Below are 17,867 nucleotides of genomic sequence, written 5' to 3' on the forward strand. Positions count from 1 at the left end.
ATTCTCACGGTCCTGGTCTCCTGCCATTCTAATCTCGAACCACTGATTCCACTTTCGTACTAACCCCTAATACATCACCTGTCGGCTGTAATACAACCTCTCACTCGAAATCTCCATTGGTGGAGGCCATCACACCATCCATCCAGACCTTCTTGCCCTGCGCATTCACAAATAACTTGGGTATGAATCTTCAAGTTCCAGCCAGTCCTTCTCCTCAAGATCCGCCCAGCGCTTTTTATGGGAGTACTTCTGATCCTTAAGGCGATTTAATACGCGGTTATTCATAAGAATGAAGGCCTGCATGTCCGCGTGCATGGGCGTAAGGCGATTTCGAGCTTTCGTGTGTATGAAACTGATAGCGAAGAAACTTCGTTCGGAGGGTACGGAGTTTGCAAGCGTGTTCATTACCTTCACAGCCACTCTAGCCAAAATCAAGCCTTGGTTGAGGAGGGTCGACGGCATTGTTTCTTGAGTTCAATCATTTTATGAAACCCTCCTGCCGTCGCAGCCGTGGGTCACTCGCATCCGTGATGGGTCCGGCCTTAGGTCTTTTTGGTGGTTCGGTGTTTTCCATCTGAGAGACGCGAAATTTTGAGTCTCGTCTTCCGAGGGAGGTGATGGGAGTCTCCGTTTTCGATCTTCTTGTCTGATGGCGTGCTTCAACGAGGGCTCTATTCAGGGCTCAGATCTCAGTTTTCTGTCGTTGCAGATGCTATCCAGCTAGGCCAAAATCGATTGCAAATGATACATATAATTAGATTAATTATTAATCTCAAATATGAGTACTATATGGCTTAAAATAAGTCATTTACCTAACTAGATACCAACACATATATGATACTAAGCCCACAATGCTGTGCATTTCTCACCGACCGCTGGGTTCCACTTGGCAAACTGCGCCATTGTGATCTTATAATAGTCTTGAATCGAAGCGCACGTGGTTGTGCTTGAAACGAGATGGAACTTCTTGTAGTTGCTAACTATGCCGGGCTGAATTGGCGAGGGCGTTGAAATACTGTTCCCTGGGTTGGTGGGGGTTCCGCCTATGATACCAATGCACACGTGGTAGTTAGCCCATAGGGCAGTGTACTTAGACCCGATTGTAGGATTCCACTTGGCAAAGTCTGCCATGGTGATCTTGTAGTAGTTCTGGATGGATGTGCAGGTGGTGGTCGAATTGACGAGGTGAAACTTGTTGTAGTTGCTGACCATGCCAGCCTGGATTGGTGAAGGCGTAGAGATTCCATTCGAGGGCCCCTTTGTGGTTGTAGGTGCCTTGGTTGTGGTCTTGGTGGGGGGCTTCCAGCTGATGGTGGCGATACAAACGTAGTAGTCGACCAACAAGGATGTGCAGTCCTTGCCGACAGCGGGGTTCCACGAGAGAAAGGTTGCGAGAGGGAGGTTATAGTATGACTCAATAGATGTACAGGTGGTCGTGGACATGATCTTGTGGAACTTTTCATAGTTCTTGACCATGCCATTCTGAATTGGCGAAGGGGTCTGAATACCGTTGGCTGGCGCCTGGGTGGTCGTGGGCTTGGCTGTTGTCGTGGACGGCTTCCATCCTTCGACGCTCACACAGACGTAGTAGTTGACCAACAATGCTCTGCAGTCCTTGCCAACAGAAGGATTCTAGGAGAGAAAGGTCGCAAGCGGCAGCTTGTAATACGACTCGATTGAGGAGCAAGTGGTTGTTGACATGATCTTGTGGAACTTGTTACAGTTCTTGACCATACCGTCTTGGATCGGCGAGGGAGTCTCGATACCATTTGTCGGCGCCTTGGTCGTGGTGGGTTTGGCGGTTGTCGTAGAGGGCTGATATCCCTCGACACTCACGCAGACATAGTAGTTGACCCACAGAGCACTGCAATCCTTGCCAACAGAAGGGTTCCATGACAGAAAGGTTGCAAGCGGCAACTTGTAGTATGACTCGATCGAAGAGCACGTCGTGGTGGACATGATTTTATGGAACTTGTTGCAGTTCTGAACCATGTTCTCTTGAATTGGTGAGGGAGTCTCGATGCCGCTTGTCGCCGTAGGCTTCGGTGTAGTTGGAGCAGGCTTGGTGGTGGGTGTCCCGGGAACACCTACATAGTAGTAGGTGCTCGCCCAAATGGCGCCACAGTCCTTGCCCACGGCCGGGTTCCACTTATAGAAGTCATTAAAGTCGAAGGTGCCATACTTAGCCACGATCTTGGCGCAAGTGTCGCCCTTGGTAGCGAAGTAGAAAGAGGTGTAGCTCTCGATGAGACCTTCTTGCGTAGGGCTGGGCTTTGATGGACCAGTCTCCACGGCCGTCTCAGTCGCGGTAGTCTGAGAGGGAGGGCTGGTGGGAGTTCTAGGGATGCCTACATAGTAGTAGGTATTGGCCCAGAGGCCACTGTAATCCTCCTCTACGGCGGGATTCCACTTGAAGAAGTCATTAAAGTCAAACGTCTTATATTTAGCAATGATCTTAGTGCAAGTGTCTCCCTTGGCAGCCTGGTAGAAGGATGTGTATGTGTCGATGAGACTGTCTTGAGTAAGGCTAGGCTTCGAATCCTCAGTGGGCTTAGGCTTAGCGTCCTTAGTTGAAGTTATCTCGGGCTCTTCAGGAAGGCCGTGGTTAATCTCGATATAGTAGGAGTAGCTAACCTTGATGCCGGAGTAGTTATCGCTAATAGTTAGGTTCTGAAGACGGAATATAAAGATAAGTCATGGGAACCACAAAGATAGCTAGTAAATAAAATGAATACTTATATATTCCGAGAACTACTCTAGTATAATAGACTAGTCCTCGAGCCACAAAAGATAATCGAGGTTATTATTAACCTATATATTATAAAAGGTATATTTCGGTATAATACCTAGGTTAGTAGGGTTTTTAGGTATCTTCTAATGATAAAATCTTTTGCCTTTTACCGCATAAATACTAATAGTTAAGAGACCTAGGGTAATAATAGAAGAGAAGCGCATCGTAAAGGGATTACTAGGTCTATATAAAAAGATTAACAGACGGCGATAGTATAAGGAACAAGTAAACTTAGGGGGTATATGACTGGCGGTTAAATACGGGTTATATATATTATCTGTAAGATTGGGTCGTGCCATGTCCGTCGTGTTCTTTTTACGCTTGCCTCTTTAGGTAGATAGCCCGTTTACGAAAGTCAAGCGAGCCAATAGTCATAAACTACCTATTTTGCAACTAAGAGTAACCCCCAAATAGGTCTAGTTACTTTTATTAAATTAAGGCTATTCGTTTTTAGGATACTCCTGTATAGCAAATAAATCATATAGATATATCGTCTCCGCAATTAGTACCTAGTCTGGGCATTCGGTCTCTCGCTCGCTCGGGCGGATATAATAGAATCCACCGAACACCATATAACTATATAATCAACTAGAGTAGAGTTCTGCTCCTAGCGGGTAATATTCTATCTTTACTAAGAAAGGTTTTCCCCGGCTCGATAAGGGCTTTAGAGGCTTTAGCTATCTAGGTATATAGAGTAAAATTATAAATTACATAAGGTTTATTATACCTACTCCGTGGACCACAAGCATGTATATACCAAGAGTAGATACTACTTTAGCCTAATAATCTTATTTTAGAGTTAATACTCTTTGTTGGCGGCTTTGCTAAATAAATACTCCCTGCCCTGGGTTAGCCTTAGCGCACCACTTTCCCCACTGATGACTATTGGTTCTAGGATGCTAGGGAGTTGGGCTATGCCGAGGTTAATTATTGTAACATTTCTACGACCTAGGCATGATCCATATGACTCGTGACGATTGGCTCGCAAAGGATTATCTAGTATACTGCGGCTAGGATGCGTCATGTCGCTGATCACTAACGGCGGCCACAAGGATGATCTCACGTACTTAGGGAACCCTAGCAGCAGAGCTTATTGCAAGATAATTGAACATAGTAGCTAGCTAAGTTATAATACCTAAATTATTTATTTTAACAATTAATACGAAAGATACTAACTATAATTAACTATGCTATATATAGAGAAATTATTCCATAGAAACAGTTTATCAAATAGTTATAGTTCCAATAAGTAAAGGCTTATCTTAGGCTTTAAGACGCAATTAACTACTAAAGATCATTCCTTAGGGGCTTCGGGCTTAGGTATAGGGCTATTAGCGCTACTATGCCGGAGTTATAGGGCAGGGCTAGCAACATCGGCTTCCTTATCCTTATCCTAGATCTAAGAGCTAGTATGCTTAGAGCCAAAAGCCCCGATATAGATAGTTTTGCCGTAAAAGTTAGTAGCCTTATAAAGGTTACTGTAGTCGATATTAATCCATGAGTTAAATGACTCGACGTCGTTGATATAGAGGCCTTATGCTCGCTTAATAGACTAGTATGTATCGTCTGGCTTTACTATATATATCGGGCATATCGTGGGAAGGCAGAGCTTAACACCTGTAGGAATTATGCGACAGTCGGCGATGAGTTCTTGATTACCTATATATAAAAAGATACCAGCGACGCCTAGGTTTACTTTGGCTATCGAGTTATATATATCGCCTTTTTTTATGGTATAGTACTTTTTGGTTAGGCAGAAATCCATAGACTCCTTAACCTTAGGAGGCGGGGGAATTTCGGTTAGGCTAGAGCCACCGTATATCTTATATACCTTCTCTAGCTCTGACTAGTAGTAGCGATTATAAACCAAGTATGACGAGGACTACATTATAGCGAGCTTTCATCCATAGCAGACGCTATAGAGCTTATCGCGGGGCATTTCCTCGTCGTCTTCCAACTCTATAAACTCATCGATAATATCTAATCAATTAGCTATATTCCTATTGCTGATTTATATGCAAAGCTCACCATTATAGTATCTCTTAGTCCTAGGATCTTTAATATAAGTCTCGTTCTAGCCGGCCTAGATATAGCCGCCAACGCATTAGGGGACGCCATCTCCGTAATCTTCGTTTGCGCATACGCTAACGACGGTATTAAACTACTTCCTGAGAGATATAGAGCAGGCTCCAGTATAAATCTTATCTATTAAGGTCGCATTTCAAAGCGACACATAAACACGCGGTGCCATAAAGGGACGTATAGCTATTAGACAAGTAATATTGGCCGACAAGGCCTTAACACACGCATCGCCGACATTTTTAGCCTTAAGATCCATAGCATTATAGATACTAAACGCGGTACTGGCACCAAGGCATAAGCCCAGCAGAGGGATAAGATAGTTAATAGCAACTATTATTATCCTTTAAAGAGTTAGTAAACTTAATAATAAGTAAGCGAGTAGATAAGATAGGCGAGTAGATAGAATAACTAGAACAATATCTAAAAATAAGGGACCTAAAATAAACCCTAAATTAAGCTAAGCTAAGGGCCTCCTATCAATTAATAGCTAGCCTCGGCAGTATCTATTAAGTAGAGTAGATACGCAAGGCATAAGAGAACTTATCCTTATATATCCAATATCCCACGTCCTAAACAGATCCTACATTAATTAATAGCGGAATAGCGATAATATAAGACCTTTTATAAGAAGCTAGACAACGGTTAGGAACAGGCGCGTGATTTTTCTTACCATCTAGATGCCAAGACTAAGCATTTTGCGTTTTTTGTAGAACCAATAGGTGGATCTATGTCCATGTCTATTTCTAAAGTGCTATGACTTATAAGGATCCTACTTTGATTAATGGCAAAGTGGCGATGATTTGAGACCTTTTATAAGAAGCTAGATAACGGTTAGGAACGGGCGCGTGATTTTTCTTACTATCTAGATGCCAAGATTAAGCATTTTACGTTTTTCTATAGAACCAATAGGTGGATCTATGTCCATGTCTATTTCTAAAGTGCCATGAATAGTAAGGATCCCGGGCTGGTGGTTCTAGCAAAAACAGAGCCACAGTGGTGCGATGCTACCCTGTTCCTAAAAAGACCCCGCCCTCACCTAAGTTATGCAATGCTGCGTTGGTGAAAAGGTCTGATGCGGTGAGACGGGCCAGGAGAGATAATGCCCAACCCATGATCGATAGGGTGAGCTAACTTTCCAGCGAGTTAACCCTAGTAGTGATAGATTCTTAGACCCTGGATTCTTAATCGTGGGTCTGGTTCATACTTTTTTCCGCTAGTGCAGGTAAAAGGACTTAGTCAAGGGTCTATCTGTATCTTATTAACAGCTTAAGCTAACTAGTTTTAAATTTAGGTTATCTCTACGACGACTAAGCTGTCGCTTCTAAACTACTCCCTTACCAGGATGTTTGGTTCCAGCAAAGATATTGCATTATTTCGCAATACATTCTTCCCAGTCACTAATTCAATTTAACTTTAGTGTGATTGATTATTCTTTCTAATACGTTCTTTCGGGCTTACCTGTCCCTTTCAACAAGACCAAGATGCGTTTCCGCGTCTCGTCTTTCGCTATGCTGCTGCTGCTGCTGCTATGCAGAGGCATAGCAGCAGCCAACAGCACGACCTACAGCGCAACCAAGAGGTATAAGCAGGGATACTATAATAAGTCTAGCAACTATGGATTTGGCCCCGATTATAAGGACACTAATATACTTTCTCTACATAATTGCTAGATACTAACTAAAATAAGATTATGGAGAATCTGTCTGCCGTTCTAACTATAACAGAAAGTTAGAGTGTAATCCCGGTTTTAGTAGCAGTTAGGCCATAAAAGATAAGTGCCCTCTGAATATCTGCTGCTCGAAGTATGGATACTGCGGTATAAGTAAATAAAAGTAATGCTACCCTGAGAATATACTGATAGGTAACCTATAGATAACTAAGGATTTCTATGGAAGCAAGATAATTAAGCGTCCGAGCTATGAGAAGGGCGGCGAAATAGAATGCGTTATTGGCTACTTCGAAGGCTAGGCCAGAGACCGACCTTATGAGGTCTTTTAGCCTAAATAGATCCCTATCAGTCTATATATGCATATTAACTTTGCTTTTAGCACCATTAACCTAAAGACATTCGCACTTAAAGCTAATACGCTTAAGGATAAGGTAATATATAAAAGGCTAATATTTCTAAAGAAGAAAGACAAGAGACTTAAGATCTATCTTACTATTAGCAGGTAGATATTTAATAATCCCGGTCCTATAGCTAATATCTTCTCCGATTTAGCTATATTAAATAATAATTAATAAAAGTTCTTTAACTCTCTCTAGTCTTTTATAACAAAGCATAAATTCAATAGCCTAGACTTGGACTAGGAATATCTTATTAATGATAAGCATAGCGGTAAAGAAGATAATTACTATAACTTTCCTAAGTTTATATAGAAGTTAAAGAAGTTAATAAATTTAGGCGATAAAGGCTTAACTATTACCCTTCCTATATCCTACTAGTATTTATAGTACTTTAATATTAAGAAGCTAGTAAGTATATTTCTAGTTATAAGGAGTAATCTAAAACCTAACTAATTAGATTTAGGAATCCATGGTTAACTTTTTTAATATTATATCCTATGACCTACATGGTACTTAGGACCAGCATGTTAATTAGACTAAGCCCTATTTTAATGCCTATACTAATTTGACTAAGATCGAGTTAGTACTAGATCTTCTTTGGCGTAATGATATTAGCCCGAGCAAGGTTATCATGGGCCTAGGATTCTATGGTCATGCCTTTACTATCTAATTAGCAGCATACAAAGATCCTAGCTGCCTATTTAATAGGCTAGCTAATATAGGTAGTTATAGCCGAGAAAAGGGTATCTTACTTAACTCGGAAATCCAAAATAAGATCAAGAAGCGTAAGCTAAAACCTAAGCTCTATGAAGAGGAGGCCATTCAGGTGGTGACATAGGGCAAGCAATAGGTATCATATGATAATGAAGAGACGCTTCAGATTAAAGTTAACTGTGTGGGAGAAAGATGCCTAGGCGGTGTTATAGTCTAGGCAATCAGTTATAATACAAAAGATGCCAGGTATAATAAGGCATTGGCCGGCATACTTAGACGTAAGTAGATAAGCAGTTCCCTTGATGATAATGAGAAGATAGGCACATAGGTAAAGAAGCCTTACAAGCAATATTAATAGACAAACTATAAGGAATTATACCCTAAGGGCTAGGTACACGTTGGCCATCTCGATAAAGGTACTCGGAAGAATAAGCTAATATATGACGAGACTGGCTATGGTGGTGATGGATTGTATCTCTTTTGCTATCCTCTTGACTAAGATATTCCCTAGTATGGATAGTACGGTTATGGCAATAGTACTTATAAGAAAACGACGAGTTGTCCAAGCGGCATGACCGAGATCGGCAGTAACTAGATATACTGTAGTTATCCCCCAATAATATAGATAGCGTATTGTATGACTGAAAGCGAAAGCATAAAGGTCTACGGCGAGTGTATATAGGGAGTGTATCCCGAGTATGATAGTAAGCCTAAGTATCCCTCGGGCTACCACGATACGCCCATAGCTAGATCTAGGTTAGGCTTTGGTGGCCTAGAGTGTAATAACCTGAAGAATGCGCTTAGCGCTGACATTTTAGGCGTATAGATGCGTAACTACTACTGCGGCACTAAGTAAGACTTGCAGTTCACTAACTGCTAGATCTTTCGCAATGTTGGCCCTATGATCCTAGGATATCCCGAAGGAACCTATCGCAGCAATTGCCCTAGCGACCGCGTCTGCGTCGCTATCGATTAGGCGTTCTATATATGTTCTACTTATGAGGTTAGCGGATAAGCCATATGTTGCAAGATAGAGTATGGCGAGGAGATATGGGAAGTGAATGAGAAGCTCGAGGCTTATAAGAATTATATGGCCGACTGGATAGAGGATGAATACTGTCTTAACCCCTCTAAGGTCCTTAAGAAACGCGGTTTATCGCCTTCATCTACTGAGCTTGAATACCCCCTCGACATGTCGCCTCTGGACCTCTTTACCAGAATACTTGGTTGTTTAGCCAGTGATGCTATGCTACCTTAGATATACCTCATCTGGAATACTGCTATTCGAGATCGCTATTTTTATCTGCAAGTTACCTATATATCTAACTATATCAGAAATAATTGGCGATTCGACTGGGAGGGCCCTGCTGTGTTCGCCCGCAAGGTTCTGTGCTATCCCGCCTACTAGGCCGCGTAGATCGAAGCCTTCTTGAACGGTGACAAGGACGGTGATACTCTACTTCTTAACTGTACGGAATCAGCTCTCTGTTATTCTGATGGAGACTGTGGGGAGCTGGGCGAGGACGCTAAGGCCGACAACAAACGTCGTCATGCCGCCCTGTTTGGCCGACATTCAAACCATCTTTCCCATTCAAGCCACCACTCTCACTATCACCACCGGGCTGCCGGCGAGGAGGAATCGGGAGAAGTGAGTACTGTCCGTATTATGGATGAAGATGACGAAAAACATGACTTCCAGATGAGGGTTCCTCCAGTAAGTCTTTTTTAGCACTGCTAAATTCTGATTTTAAACTAATGTAAGTAGTATTCTGATATTAGTAAACTTCCCCAAGATAATCCACTCCTTAATAGAGTAGTAGAGATATATTACTGTGGTCCCTGCGAAAAAGCCGATATAAGAATGAGGAAATATAGCGACGCTTGTGATTTTAAAGTGCATCATATATATCATTCGCCCAAAGTTCCTCTTTAGTATTAGTTATAATAGGTAAAAATAGTTAAGCATGTCCTCGATAAGAATATCTATAAGGCCTTTCTCGCAGGATTAGCCCTGGGACTATATGATATAACCCATAATATATATACCTAGAAATGTTTACTAATAAAGGCTAGTATACCCTTAACTAGTAAACTCTCAAAGTATGGACCTATTCTAATTGAGTTCTAGTTCAAGATAGAGAATCTCGACTTAAGCTTAAAGCCCAAAGCACCTAAACTCCCTGGAGGCAGAGAACTAGAAAGGCTCTTCGAATATGCGTATAAGTGTTTAGGCAGTAAGAATAACGACTAGGTCTTTATGATTGCTGACGAAGATATTAATGATGCTAAGAATTTTATAGGTCCTTTCTCTTATCTTTATTTCTATTTCCTTTGTTCACTCTTGATTCTCTCTCCTATTCTATTCTATCAGCTCCCTCATAGTGTATGTCCCCTTCTTTTAATACCAGATTGGCTTACTGACCCTGCCAGATGCTTCGCTTCCAAAAATAGCCCTCTAGAACTAGTATAGAGGACAAACTGGACCCGGATGGCAAGTCAAACGACGAATGGAAGCAGGACGCCAGGGTAATAGTCAGACGAATCCGTGCAAGATTCAGCGTGTTTAGATACATGAATCTGCCCGAAACCCTGGTTAGGTTAAACAAGATCGTTAAGGATGTCTATATGCAATTGAAGTTTGCCGAGAATGTCTACAACGAGGGACATCCTGGCGAGAATATCTAGATCGCCAACTACTAGCTTGACTGGATCAAGGGTTACTATGCGAAAGTGGTCAGCGAGTTTAAGGAGAACATGACGGATATGGTTGCACAGATCCATGAACTGATGGAGGATAAGCGTGTAGAGGAGAGATATGCTAGCCAGATGCGCGAGATGATGGCGCAATTTGACGAGATGGCAGGTGATCGTGATCGGATAAGGATTAATACTTCGGGGTTTCTAGCTTTTAATAGTCCTATTACTAAACCTAAAGATATAAAGGAAGATAAAGATACGGAGATGGGAGGGACTTGATTGGGGGCTTATATTTAGTTTTGGTTGTGTTGGTTGGGAATTATCTGGATTCTGTATATATTCCTATGCTAAGCTGGATTGAACGTTTTGTATCTTGACGAATATAATTCGGGTTGATGCTTTATACTTCCTTAGTACATATAATCCTTTTGGGTATTATAGTACCGCCGTGGGTGAATCTCTGAATATCTTCTAGTGTAGTGAAGTGTAACGTCCCCGGCCCAGATATAGTCCTCAAGATCTCCTTCAGGCCCGCGAAAGCAAAGACAGTACTCCATTCGGTCATTATTCCACATGAGGAATATCTATAACTCTAATAGATAGCCTATTGGGATCCTTATCCATCCCCATCCCGAGTTACCGTCCCATAGTAACGAGACAGCCTTAATAATAGATTCTCCCTTTTCGATGTCTTTCAAAACTGCTTCATTAGCAAGCAGAATGAAATTAAATAGGTGGTCTGCTATGGCTTAGCTCTCACGAGGCCTTGTGCTTACGCGGAGCTTCTAGCCGCCTTTCTCTATGACTTTAGTCTCCTTGAGCTTTTCGGCGTTGCAAAATTTCCGAAGACCTCGAACATCGAGTCCGTCTAGTTGCGAGGGATCGTCACGGACATCGAGATAGAATGATTCCTGAAGTTTTCGCCTAACGTCTTGGTCTATCTCCTTGTCGTCTTCGAAGGCTCCGAATGCCAGTTTAGTCTGATGCCTTAAAGAGTATAGAAGCGCTTGCCAATTCTCGTCATTGCCGTAATAGGTGCGGTAGATGGTAAAGCCCCATTTGCGGTAGTACTGAAAATTGTTGGGGTTCTTCCACGCTCCACGTCCCAGCTTGGACCCACGTGGGGGGCACCAAACCTGATCAATCATTTGTTTAAGAACGTCAGACATCTTGACAGAGCCTGGCTATGAGGATACGGCTGGTGAGGGCGTGGGTTTTGCGATGCTGAATGTAGAATAATGGGCTGATGTGGAGTGGAATAAAACAGAAAGAAGAAAGCTCGCAATTACAAACCGGCCGGATATACTTTATCGCACGGCCCTCGCTTAAGTCACCACTAGGGTTATCCCTTGAGTTATGTCAAGCCTCCCGGCCATACCGAGCCCTATATCCCCCTATTTATCAAGAGGGATAAAAGGGGAATAATAATATATTATTAATTAATTCCGCCTTTATTACCTTATAAATTATTTTAAATTAATTAATAGGTTTCTAATTAATGCCTATAGAGATACTAGCGGAGGCACTCAACATAACGTATATGATAAGCGAGCGGCGCAGACAAGCGAGCGGCGCACTTTTCCTAACCTTCAATACAAGAACTAAAAAAATAACACAACACAGCATTCAATCAATTGAAATAAATCGCTACACTATTACCCAGATGTATTAACAACTATCTGACATGTTCTTGTATTATGACCGGTGTTGCCGCATGTTCCACAACGCCTTTCCTTCGCTCGCGCCGACTCTCCTTGACCACCACTTCTCGACGATTCGGCTCCTCCCTGCGTATCAACGCCCATTTGATCAATTGCTTCTCTTCCCTCATCTACAGTCATCTTCCCTCTATTCTGCAGGCGGGTTCTTTTTACTCTACGCCGCTTGCTAAGGGTCTCATTTGCCTGTCGAAGGATTTGATTCTCCGACTTCAATAGTGCTATTTGATGTATCATTGCCTTCGTTCCCTTAGAAAATGACTCAATAGCCTCTAAAATAGATGCTGAGAGCTGCTCTGATGTCTTCTAACTCGCCTTTTGAGGTATTCAGACTGAGAACTAGTCTCAAGGACGGTCTTTGGGGTCTTTGAGACCCAAGGGTCGGGAAGGCCAGCCTCCTCTTCAACGGGTGTTGGAGTCCGTAGCTGCACATCAAGCTTTGATATGACACTTTCCGGGTCTCCAGGGGGGAATCAGCACTTAGGTTTTCAACACCACAACCAAGATTCCTTATCTTACATAGTTTTTTTCCATAAGCCTAGTCGCTAAAAAACATGGAAATGAATTTTTTTTTAATTAGATCTATGTTCTGGTTGTAGCTGCTTGTTAAATCTTAATAGACAATGCCGTCATCGCTCGGCCGTGATGATTTCCTCTTTTGGATTAGTATGATTTTAAGAGAGCGTGACGATTCCTTAATATAGTTAGCACCGATAGGCTACCCCACTACTAGGTTCGTGCGTCTAGATATAAAACGCCGCCAGTACTTTGGGGTTATGCGCCCAGCTTTGCGTTCGACTTATTGCATCAGGGACTCTATTTCTAACTACATAGACTTAAACAAAGATGCCTAAATACACAACTAATTAATCTCTTTTACTCTTTAGAAATTCTCATCAATTAACTAGCATCGTCACTAATCCCCGCGGAACCTATTATCCAACATTAGCTAATAAGAATTACCTAAGTATACCTCCTTCAATTTATACAAAACAGCATCCATACAAACACAGAAAGGAGAAAGGTATCCTTAAGAAACCTACGATTAAACTCCTATGAGCCCCTATTATAATCCTTAGGGTCTTCTATCTGCTATTAAGCTATTACTCTTTTTTAACTCTATAATATCAATTACTTTAATAAAAGTCTAAATATATTACTTATCGGGGAAGCAATAATGCGATTCAAATTTATTAGTGCTTAAGAATAAGACCCCGCTATGCGATATCGGCGTCGTCTAGATGCGAAACGAGCCCGTGACTACTAGCCGCGTCGAAAAGCAAAGCAAGGCATCGACACCACTGACCCTCGGACCGAACCATTATGCCAAGCAGTTGAACCAGGGATAAAGCCCGAGCAGGCGGGATCCAATAGTGCGCCAGTCGATTCTAAGGAGTTTGAATAGGAATTTATTCCTGCTGATAATATATCTATTACCTCTAGGCAAAGAGGTATAGATTCTGATGGGAATAGCATTGAGCTGGATCCCTATGGCGATGAGGAACCCGTCGGCCTTTACTTTTACTATGCTAGAGATTATAAAGCTTAGACGGAGCCCTAAATTCCAGAGTTCTATACTGAATAGGAAGCAGATCTTCCCGATGGCGATATCTGGCCAGACGTAGAATATGCCACCGAGAAGTTTATTTAGTAGTTTCTAGTCGGAATTTATAGTTATAGTACTAAGAAACATTAAGAAGACCTAGCAACGCATATCAAAGCTAAGGGAACTCATAACCATCATAGGCTAGATCAACTATTCTTAAGTAATATGCCTCACATACTTAATAAACCATACGTGCTATCCTCTTAAGCTCATCATACGATACCTAGTATGGGTCCTTCTCAATGGCAAGAATTATTCTCTGGTCATACACCTAGACGATTCGAAGACAAGCTTAAGCAGGCCTGTCTCCACACCGAACATTCATGATAGACTCTTTTAGTCGTTTTATTCGATATTAATAACATCTTGGGTTTTGTGACTTCTCCTATAAGAGCAGTCCACGGGATTCAGTTTTATTCTACTCCTCAGTATAGTTAGAATACTTCCATAGGCGTTCACCTGACCTTAGATCGCGTGGATCTAGATCCAGAGCGGCCCCAGTTGGTTCCGTCATGACTAAAAGACGCGCCGCATTTTATCTTCGCGAGGGCCGAAGGTCCTGATTTTATCACATTTTACCTATTCTTTCCATATTTACTATGCTCCCGCGACTTCAATTGGTGAACTAACGAGTAGCTCTCGCGGTGGTTTAATGATATCTTCTATCCCGCTGTCCATTAGGTCTATGATGTCGATCGACTCCAGCACTTGCCCGCAAGTTATCGTTACGTATTAGCTACCTGCCGCGCTCCTAAAGTAGAGGATCGTTTACTTGAGACACCTAGTTATGGGACCTAACTACAGATGTCCTATTTCTTGCCACCGTAAGGTTTGCAGCAACTATGGGACTATATTCTCGCAGCGGTATGATAACCTAGATTGCAGGACTTTCGCGATCTAGAGCTATTCGTGGAGGCAAAGGGCACTAAGCTTCTATTTAAATACCCGGATGCGCCATTTGACCTGCTTGCCGTTATTGAGAACTTTGACCGTAAGCTATACTATGTTCTAGACTTCTCCCATATATGCAGCGACCGGTTATATATCGATATAGGTAAAGAGACCTGCCCACTGCATGATAGTATTCTATCGCCTGAAGCTTAGATATACCTTTGGCGATATTGTCGCATCTGTTATCACCTCGGCCACCTCTATGATGGGAATATTCCTAAGACTGGCTAAAACTTCTACCACGAGTTAATGCTTCGAGATGCTAGCGGCATAACTATACTGATACCTCCGAGCTGTCGACTCCATCGCGGAGGTATTCTCTATAGTTAGATATACAGTCTTACTAAAGAGATCATAGACGCTGCTCGCACGTTTCTATTTCAAAATCCAGATCTATGGCACTTAGCATTAGACCCTTAACTTCGCAATAGTATGCAAAGCATTTACGGTAAGCCAGCATCGGTTAAGAATATCATAGATCGAGCATATCTGGCCAGCAAGCGCCATTATCACTGCGGCCTAATGGATTCTAAGCAACAATCCTTTAGTATCCGCGAGGAATATCTTATTTCGTAGACCTTATTTCAAAGCGCCTTGATGGTCCTATGCTCTTTAACCCCTGAAACTTGCTCTATTAAGCTATCAGGGCCTCTACCTTATTTATAGGTAGTTCATAGTTCTGTTTTTGTTGATTTTATCTGGCATAATATTAACAAGTTTATAACCGGGTTTAAGCTGGCCTGAGCCTAGTGCTTCGCGGGATTGATAATATGGGAGTAAACTAAGATAATGGATATATTTCTCCGATGTCTCCGAGTCGTAGCCGGAGGGCATGATTACTCCCGAGAAGGGGCATTATGGTGGAGTAGATGAGAGCTGCCCTAACCAGTGGGCTTGCCATAAGTGCGTTATGGCCTTGGCTTTAGCTAAATACTAGAGCAGTATAGCTACTGCTGGATTAAGCCTCGCATTAACTGGGCTCTATTGAGGTTTTTTCTAGATATTACTAATTCAGTCTTATTTGGGAATGGCACTTATAATTAATAATATCTTAAATATGGTGGCCATATTAGGTATTTCTTTGACCTCAGTCGCCGCGCTGATTTGGGCCTCGAGTGGCTCTGGCGGTATCCCAGGGAAGATGTTATAACCGATCAGATTGTATCATGGCTATGTCATATTTATCTGCAGTAAATGAGGGCTAATGTCCTTCATTCTATTTAAGGTGACCTCCGCCTGAAGGTTCGCACTATGATCCTAGATGATCATATCGACTTTTGCCGCAAAGGGCTTTTTGCTGCCCTAGTTAATAGTATAACGGTAATATCGGGTAATTATTCAAGTATTAAGAGCCCTTAGGAAGTTACCTAAGCATTATTCGGTTTTAATAATAGTTAACTGCGAGACCATTGGGAAAATAAACCGTTTCAGAAGCTTTATCAGTGGATATATACTACATTGCAATATATTCTAATAGATAATAGGCTATCATAAGTATCCGCACGTCGACTTCAATGCTACCTATTTATATATCACTAGGTATTGCCATATCCTACGCCGGGAGGACTAGCCCTAAGGACTAAAGATAGTAAGCGCCGGTGGTCTTTGATAGATATTTAAGGTGAAATAGGACTTGCAATAGAGAAAGCTTCTCTGGAAAGCTGGTGTTAGGCGAGAACCCGCTGGCGGCCGGGATACCCTGCACCTCTCCCCTAGTACCTCGGTTAGAGCTAGGATCAATAGCAGTCTTAGGTTAATCGATATATCGGCTAAACTTTATTATATAAAGTATTGGAACTTGGCTATGATTAGGAGAATCTTGCTTTTAACGTATTAGATAAATTAAGCGGTTTGCGATAGAATCCCCTGCGGGGCATTCGTGACTCTATTATTTAAAATTTAGGGAAGAGTCATAATATTAACTCTTTGATCCTAAACCTATCTAATGTTGAAAGCGAGGCGCACATATCGACGAGACCATAAATAATAATCCTAAGCCACCTATAACCCGAACTAGAGTTCCAGATGTGTTAGCAGGTTGAGCGGCACATAATGAGTTTTCGGAAATAGATTGCGCATGGATGTGCGCATGTTTTTGAGTCGCAAAAGTTAACCATGGCTCGGTCGATATATGCAGATATAATAATCTGCTAGGCACCGCTATTGACTGTGCAACCGCGACTTACCCCAAGGCCACTACTACTTAAACAATTGGCCCCCCTTACCTTAGAATCACAACTTAACCCCCTAAGTCTCCCCCGACTAACTATGCAAATATATCATATAACCTGTGCTAACCAATAGCCACATTGCGGCATAGAAAATAGATACCAATCAGTTTCTAAATAAGGTTGGCCCGCAAAGTACGCAAGTCGAGAAGAGAAGGCGGTGGCTGATGTTGCCCGAAGGCGAGCCCGAAGATGAGCCCGAAGACGAGCCCAGCGGCAAATGGCCCCTGATCGCTGTGCAGAGGAATTTCCCCGATTCTACTAAGTCACTTGGGTTGAATTAGGTATAGATTATAGGGACTCCATAGTTAGTAAATAACTAATATCTATTAGAAAGGTAAGGAGATAAATAAGTATAAGTACTGTAATTAAGAACTATTAATTTTACTAGCGAAAGTTAAAATTTCTTACTTTTAATGCCATACTAGTAGTATAGTGTAATTATAGTAGGCCTCGAAGATATTCCATATCCGAAGCTAAGGCTGCGGCGGATGTAAAGCGGAGACGGGCGAGACGGCAGAATGCGGCCCCCGTGCCATGCGATACAGTATACGCCGACTCTCATAGCCTAGTTTTCCCTCTGCTTCCTCTACCATTAAGAGGAGGCGCCAGATGGGTGAACATATTCAGCGACTCTTATAATATGGCTAATCCCACCGATACACTAGAGCCAGATAAGATAGATATCTCTCGGTTCTTACCCCTAGTTGATCCTTAACTATTATAAGATATAGAAGAGTATATTATGACCGATGTTAGGACTTTCGTAGAGGCTATAGATGCGGTATCTAGCCCGAGATATGAGAGCCTGGGCGTGGGCTAGGCTGTTACTTTTAATATGACCTCGGAGATCTTACCATAAATGGAGAATAGCGAGCCAGATCTAGTTGGGCACCTCGCATAAGAGCTAGTAGAATAACTTATTAAATTTCAAGGATGCTATAACGACTGCTATCTAGCGGCATAGCGTAACTATATGAAAGATCCCAATGAATAGATCAGCCTCGCTATGT

At 42.2% G+C, this 17,867-nt stretch overlaps 2 protein-coding genes across 2 annotated transcripts; both read right to left on the bottom strand.

Annotated features, from left to right (window-relative positions):
- Positions 1-840: 840 nt before the first annotated feature.
- Positions 841-5,129, bottom strand: NCS54_01196400 (Hypothetical protein; the record flags this gene model as incomplete). The annotated part of the gene is made up of 3 exons (XM_053157218.1): positions 841-1,606; positions 1,670-2,656; positions 5,098-5,129. The coding sequence occupies 3 exons, from the start codon at positions 5,127-5,129 to the stop codon at positions 841-843; spliced, it is 1,785 nt and encodes a 594-aa protein (XP_053013193.1).
- Positions 5,130-11,136: 6,007 nt separating this feature from the next.
- NCS54_01196500 (Hypothetical protein) lies at positions 11,137-11,520 on the bottom strand (the record flags this gene model as incomplete). Its single annotated transcript, XM_053157219.1, has 1 exon — positions 11,137-11,520. The coding sequence occupies one exon, from the start codon at positions 11,518-11,520 to the stop codon at positions 11,137-11,139; it is 384 nt and encodes a 127-aa protein (XP_053013194.1).
- Between the last annotated feature and the right edge of the window lie 6,347 nt (positions 11,521-17,867).

The sequence above is a fragment of the Fusarium falciforme genome, chromosome 9, assembly GCF_026873545.1.
Source record: "Fusarium falciforme chromosome 9, complete sequence".
NCBI classification, from domain to species: domain Eukaryota; kingdom Fungi; phylum Ascomycota; class Sordariomycetes; order Hypocreales; family Nectriaceae; genus Fusarium; species Fusarium falciforme.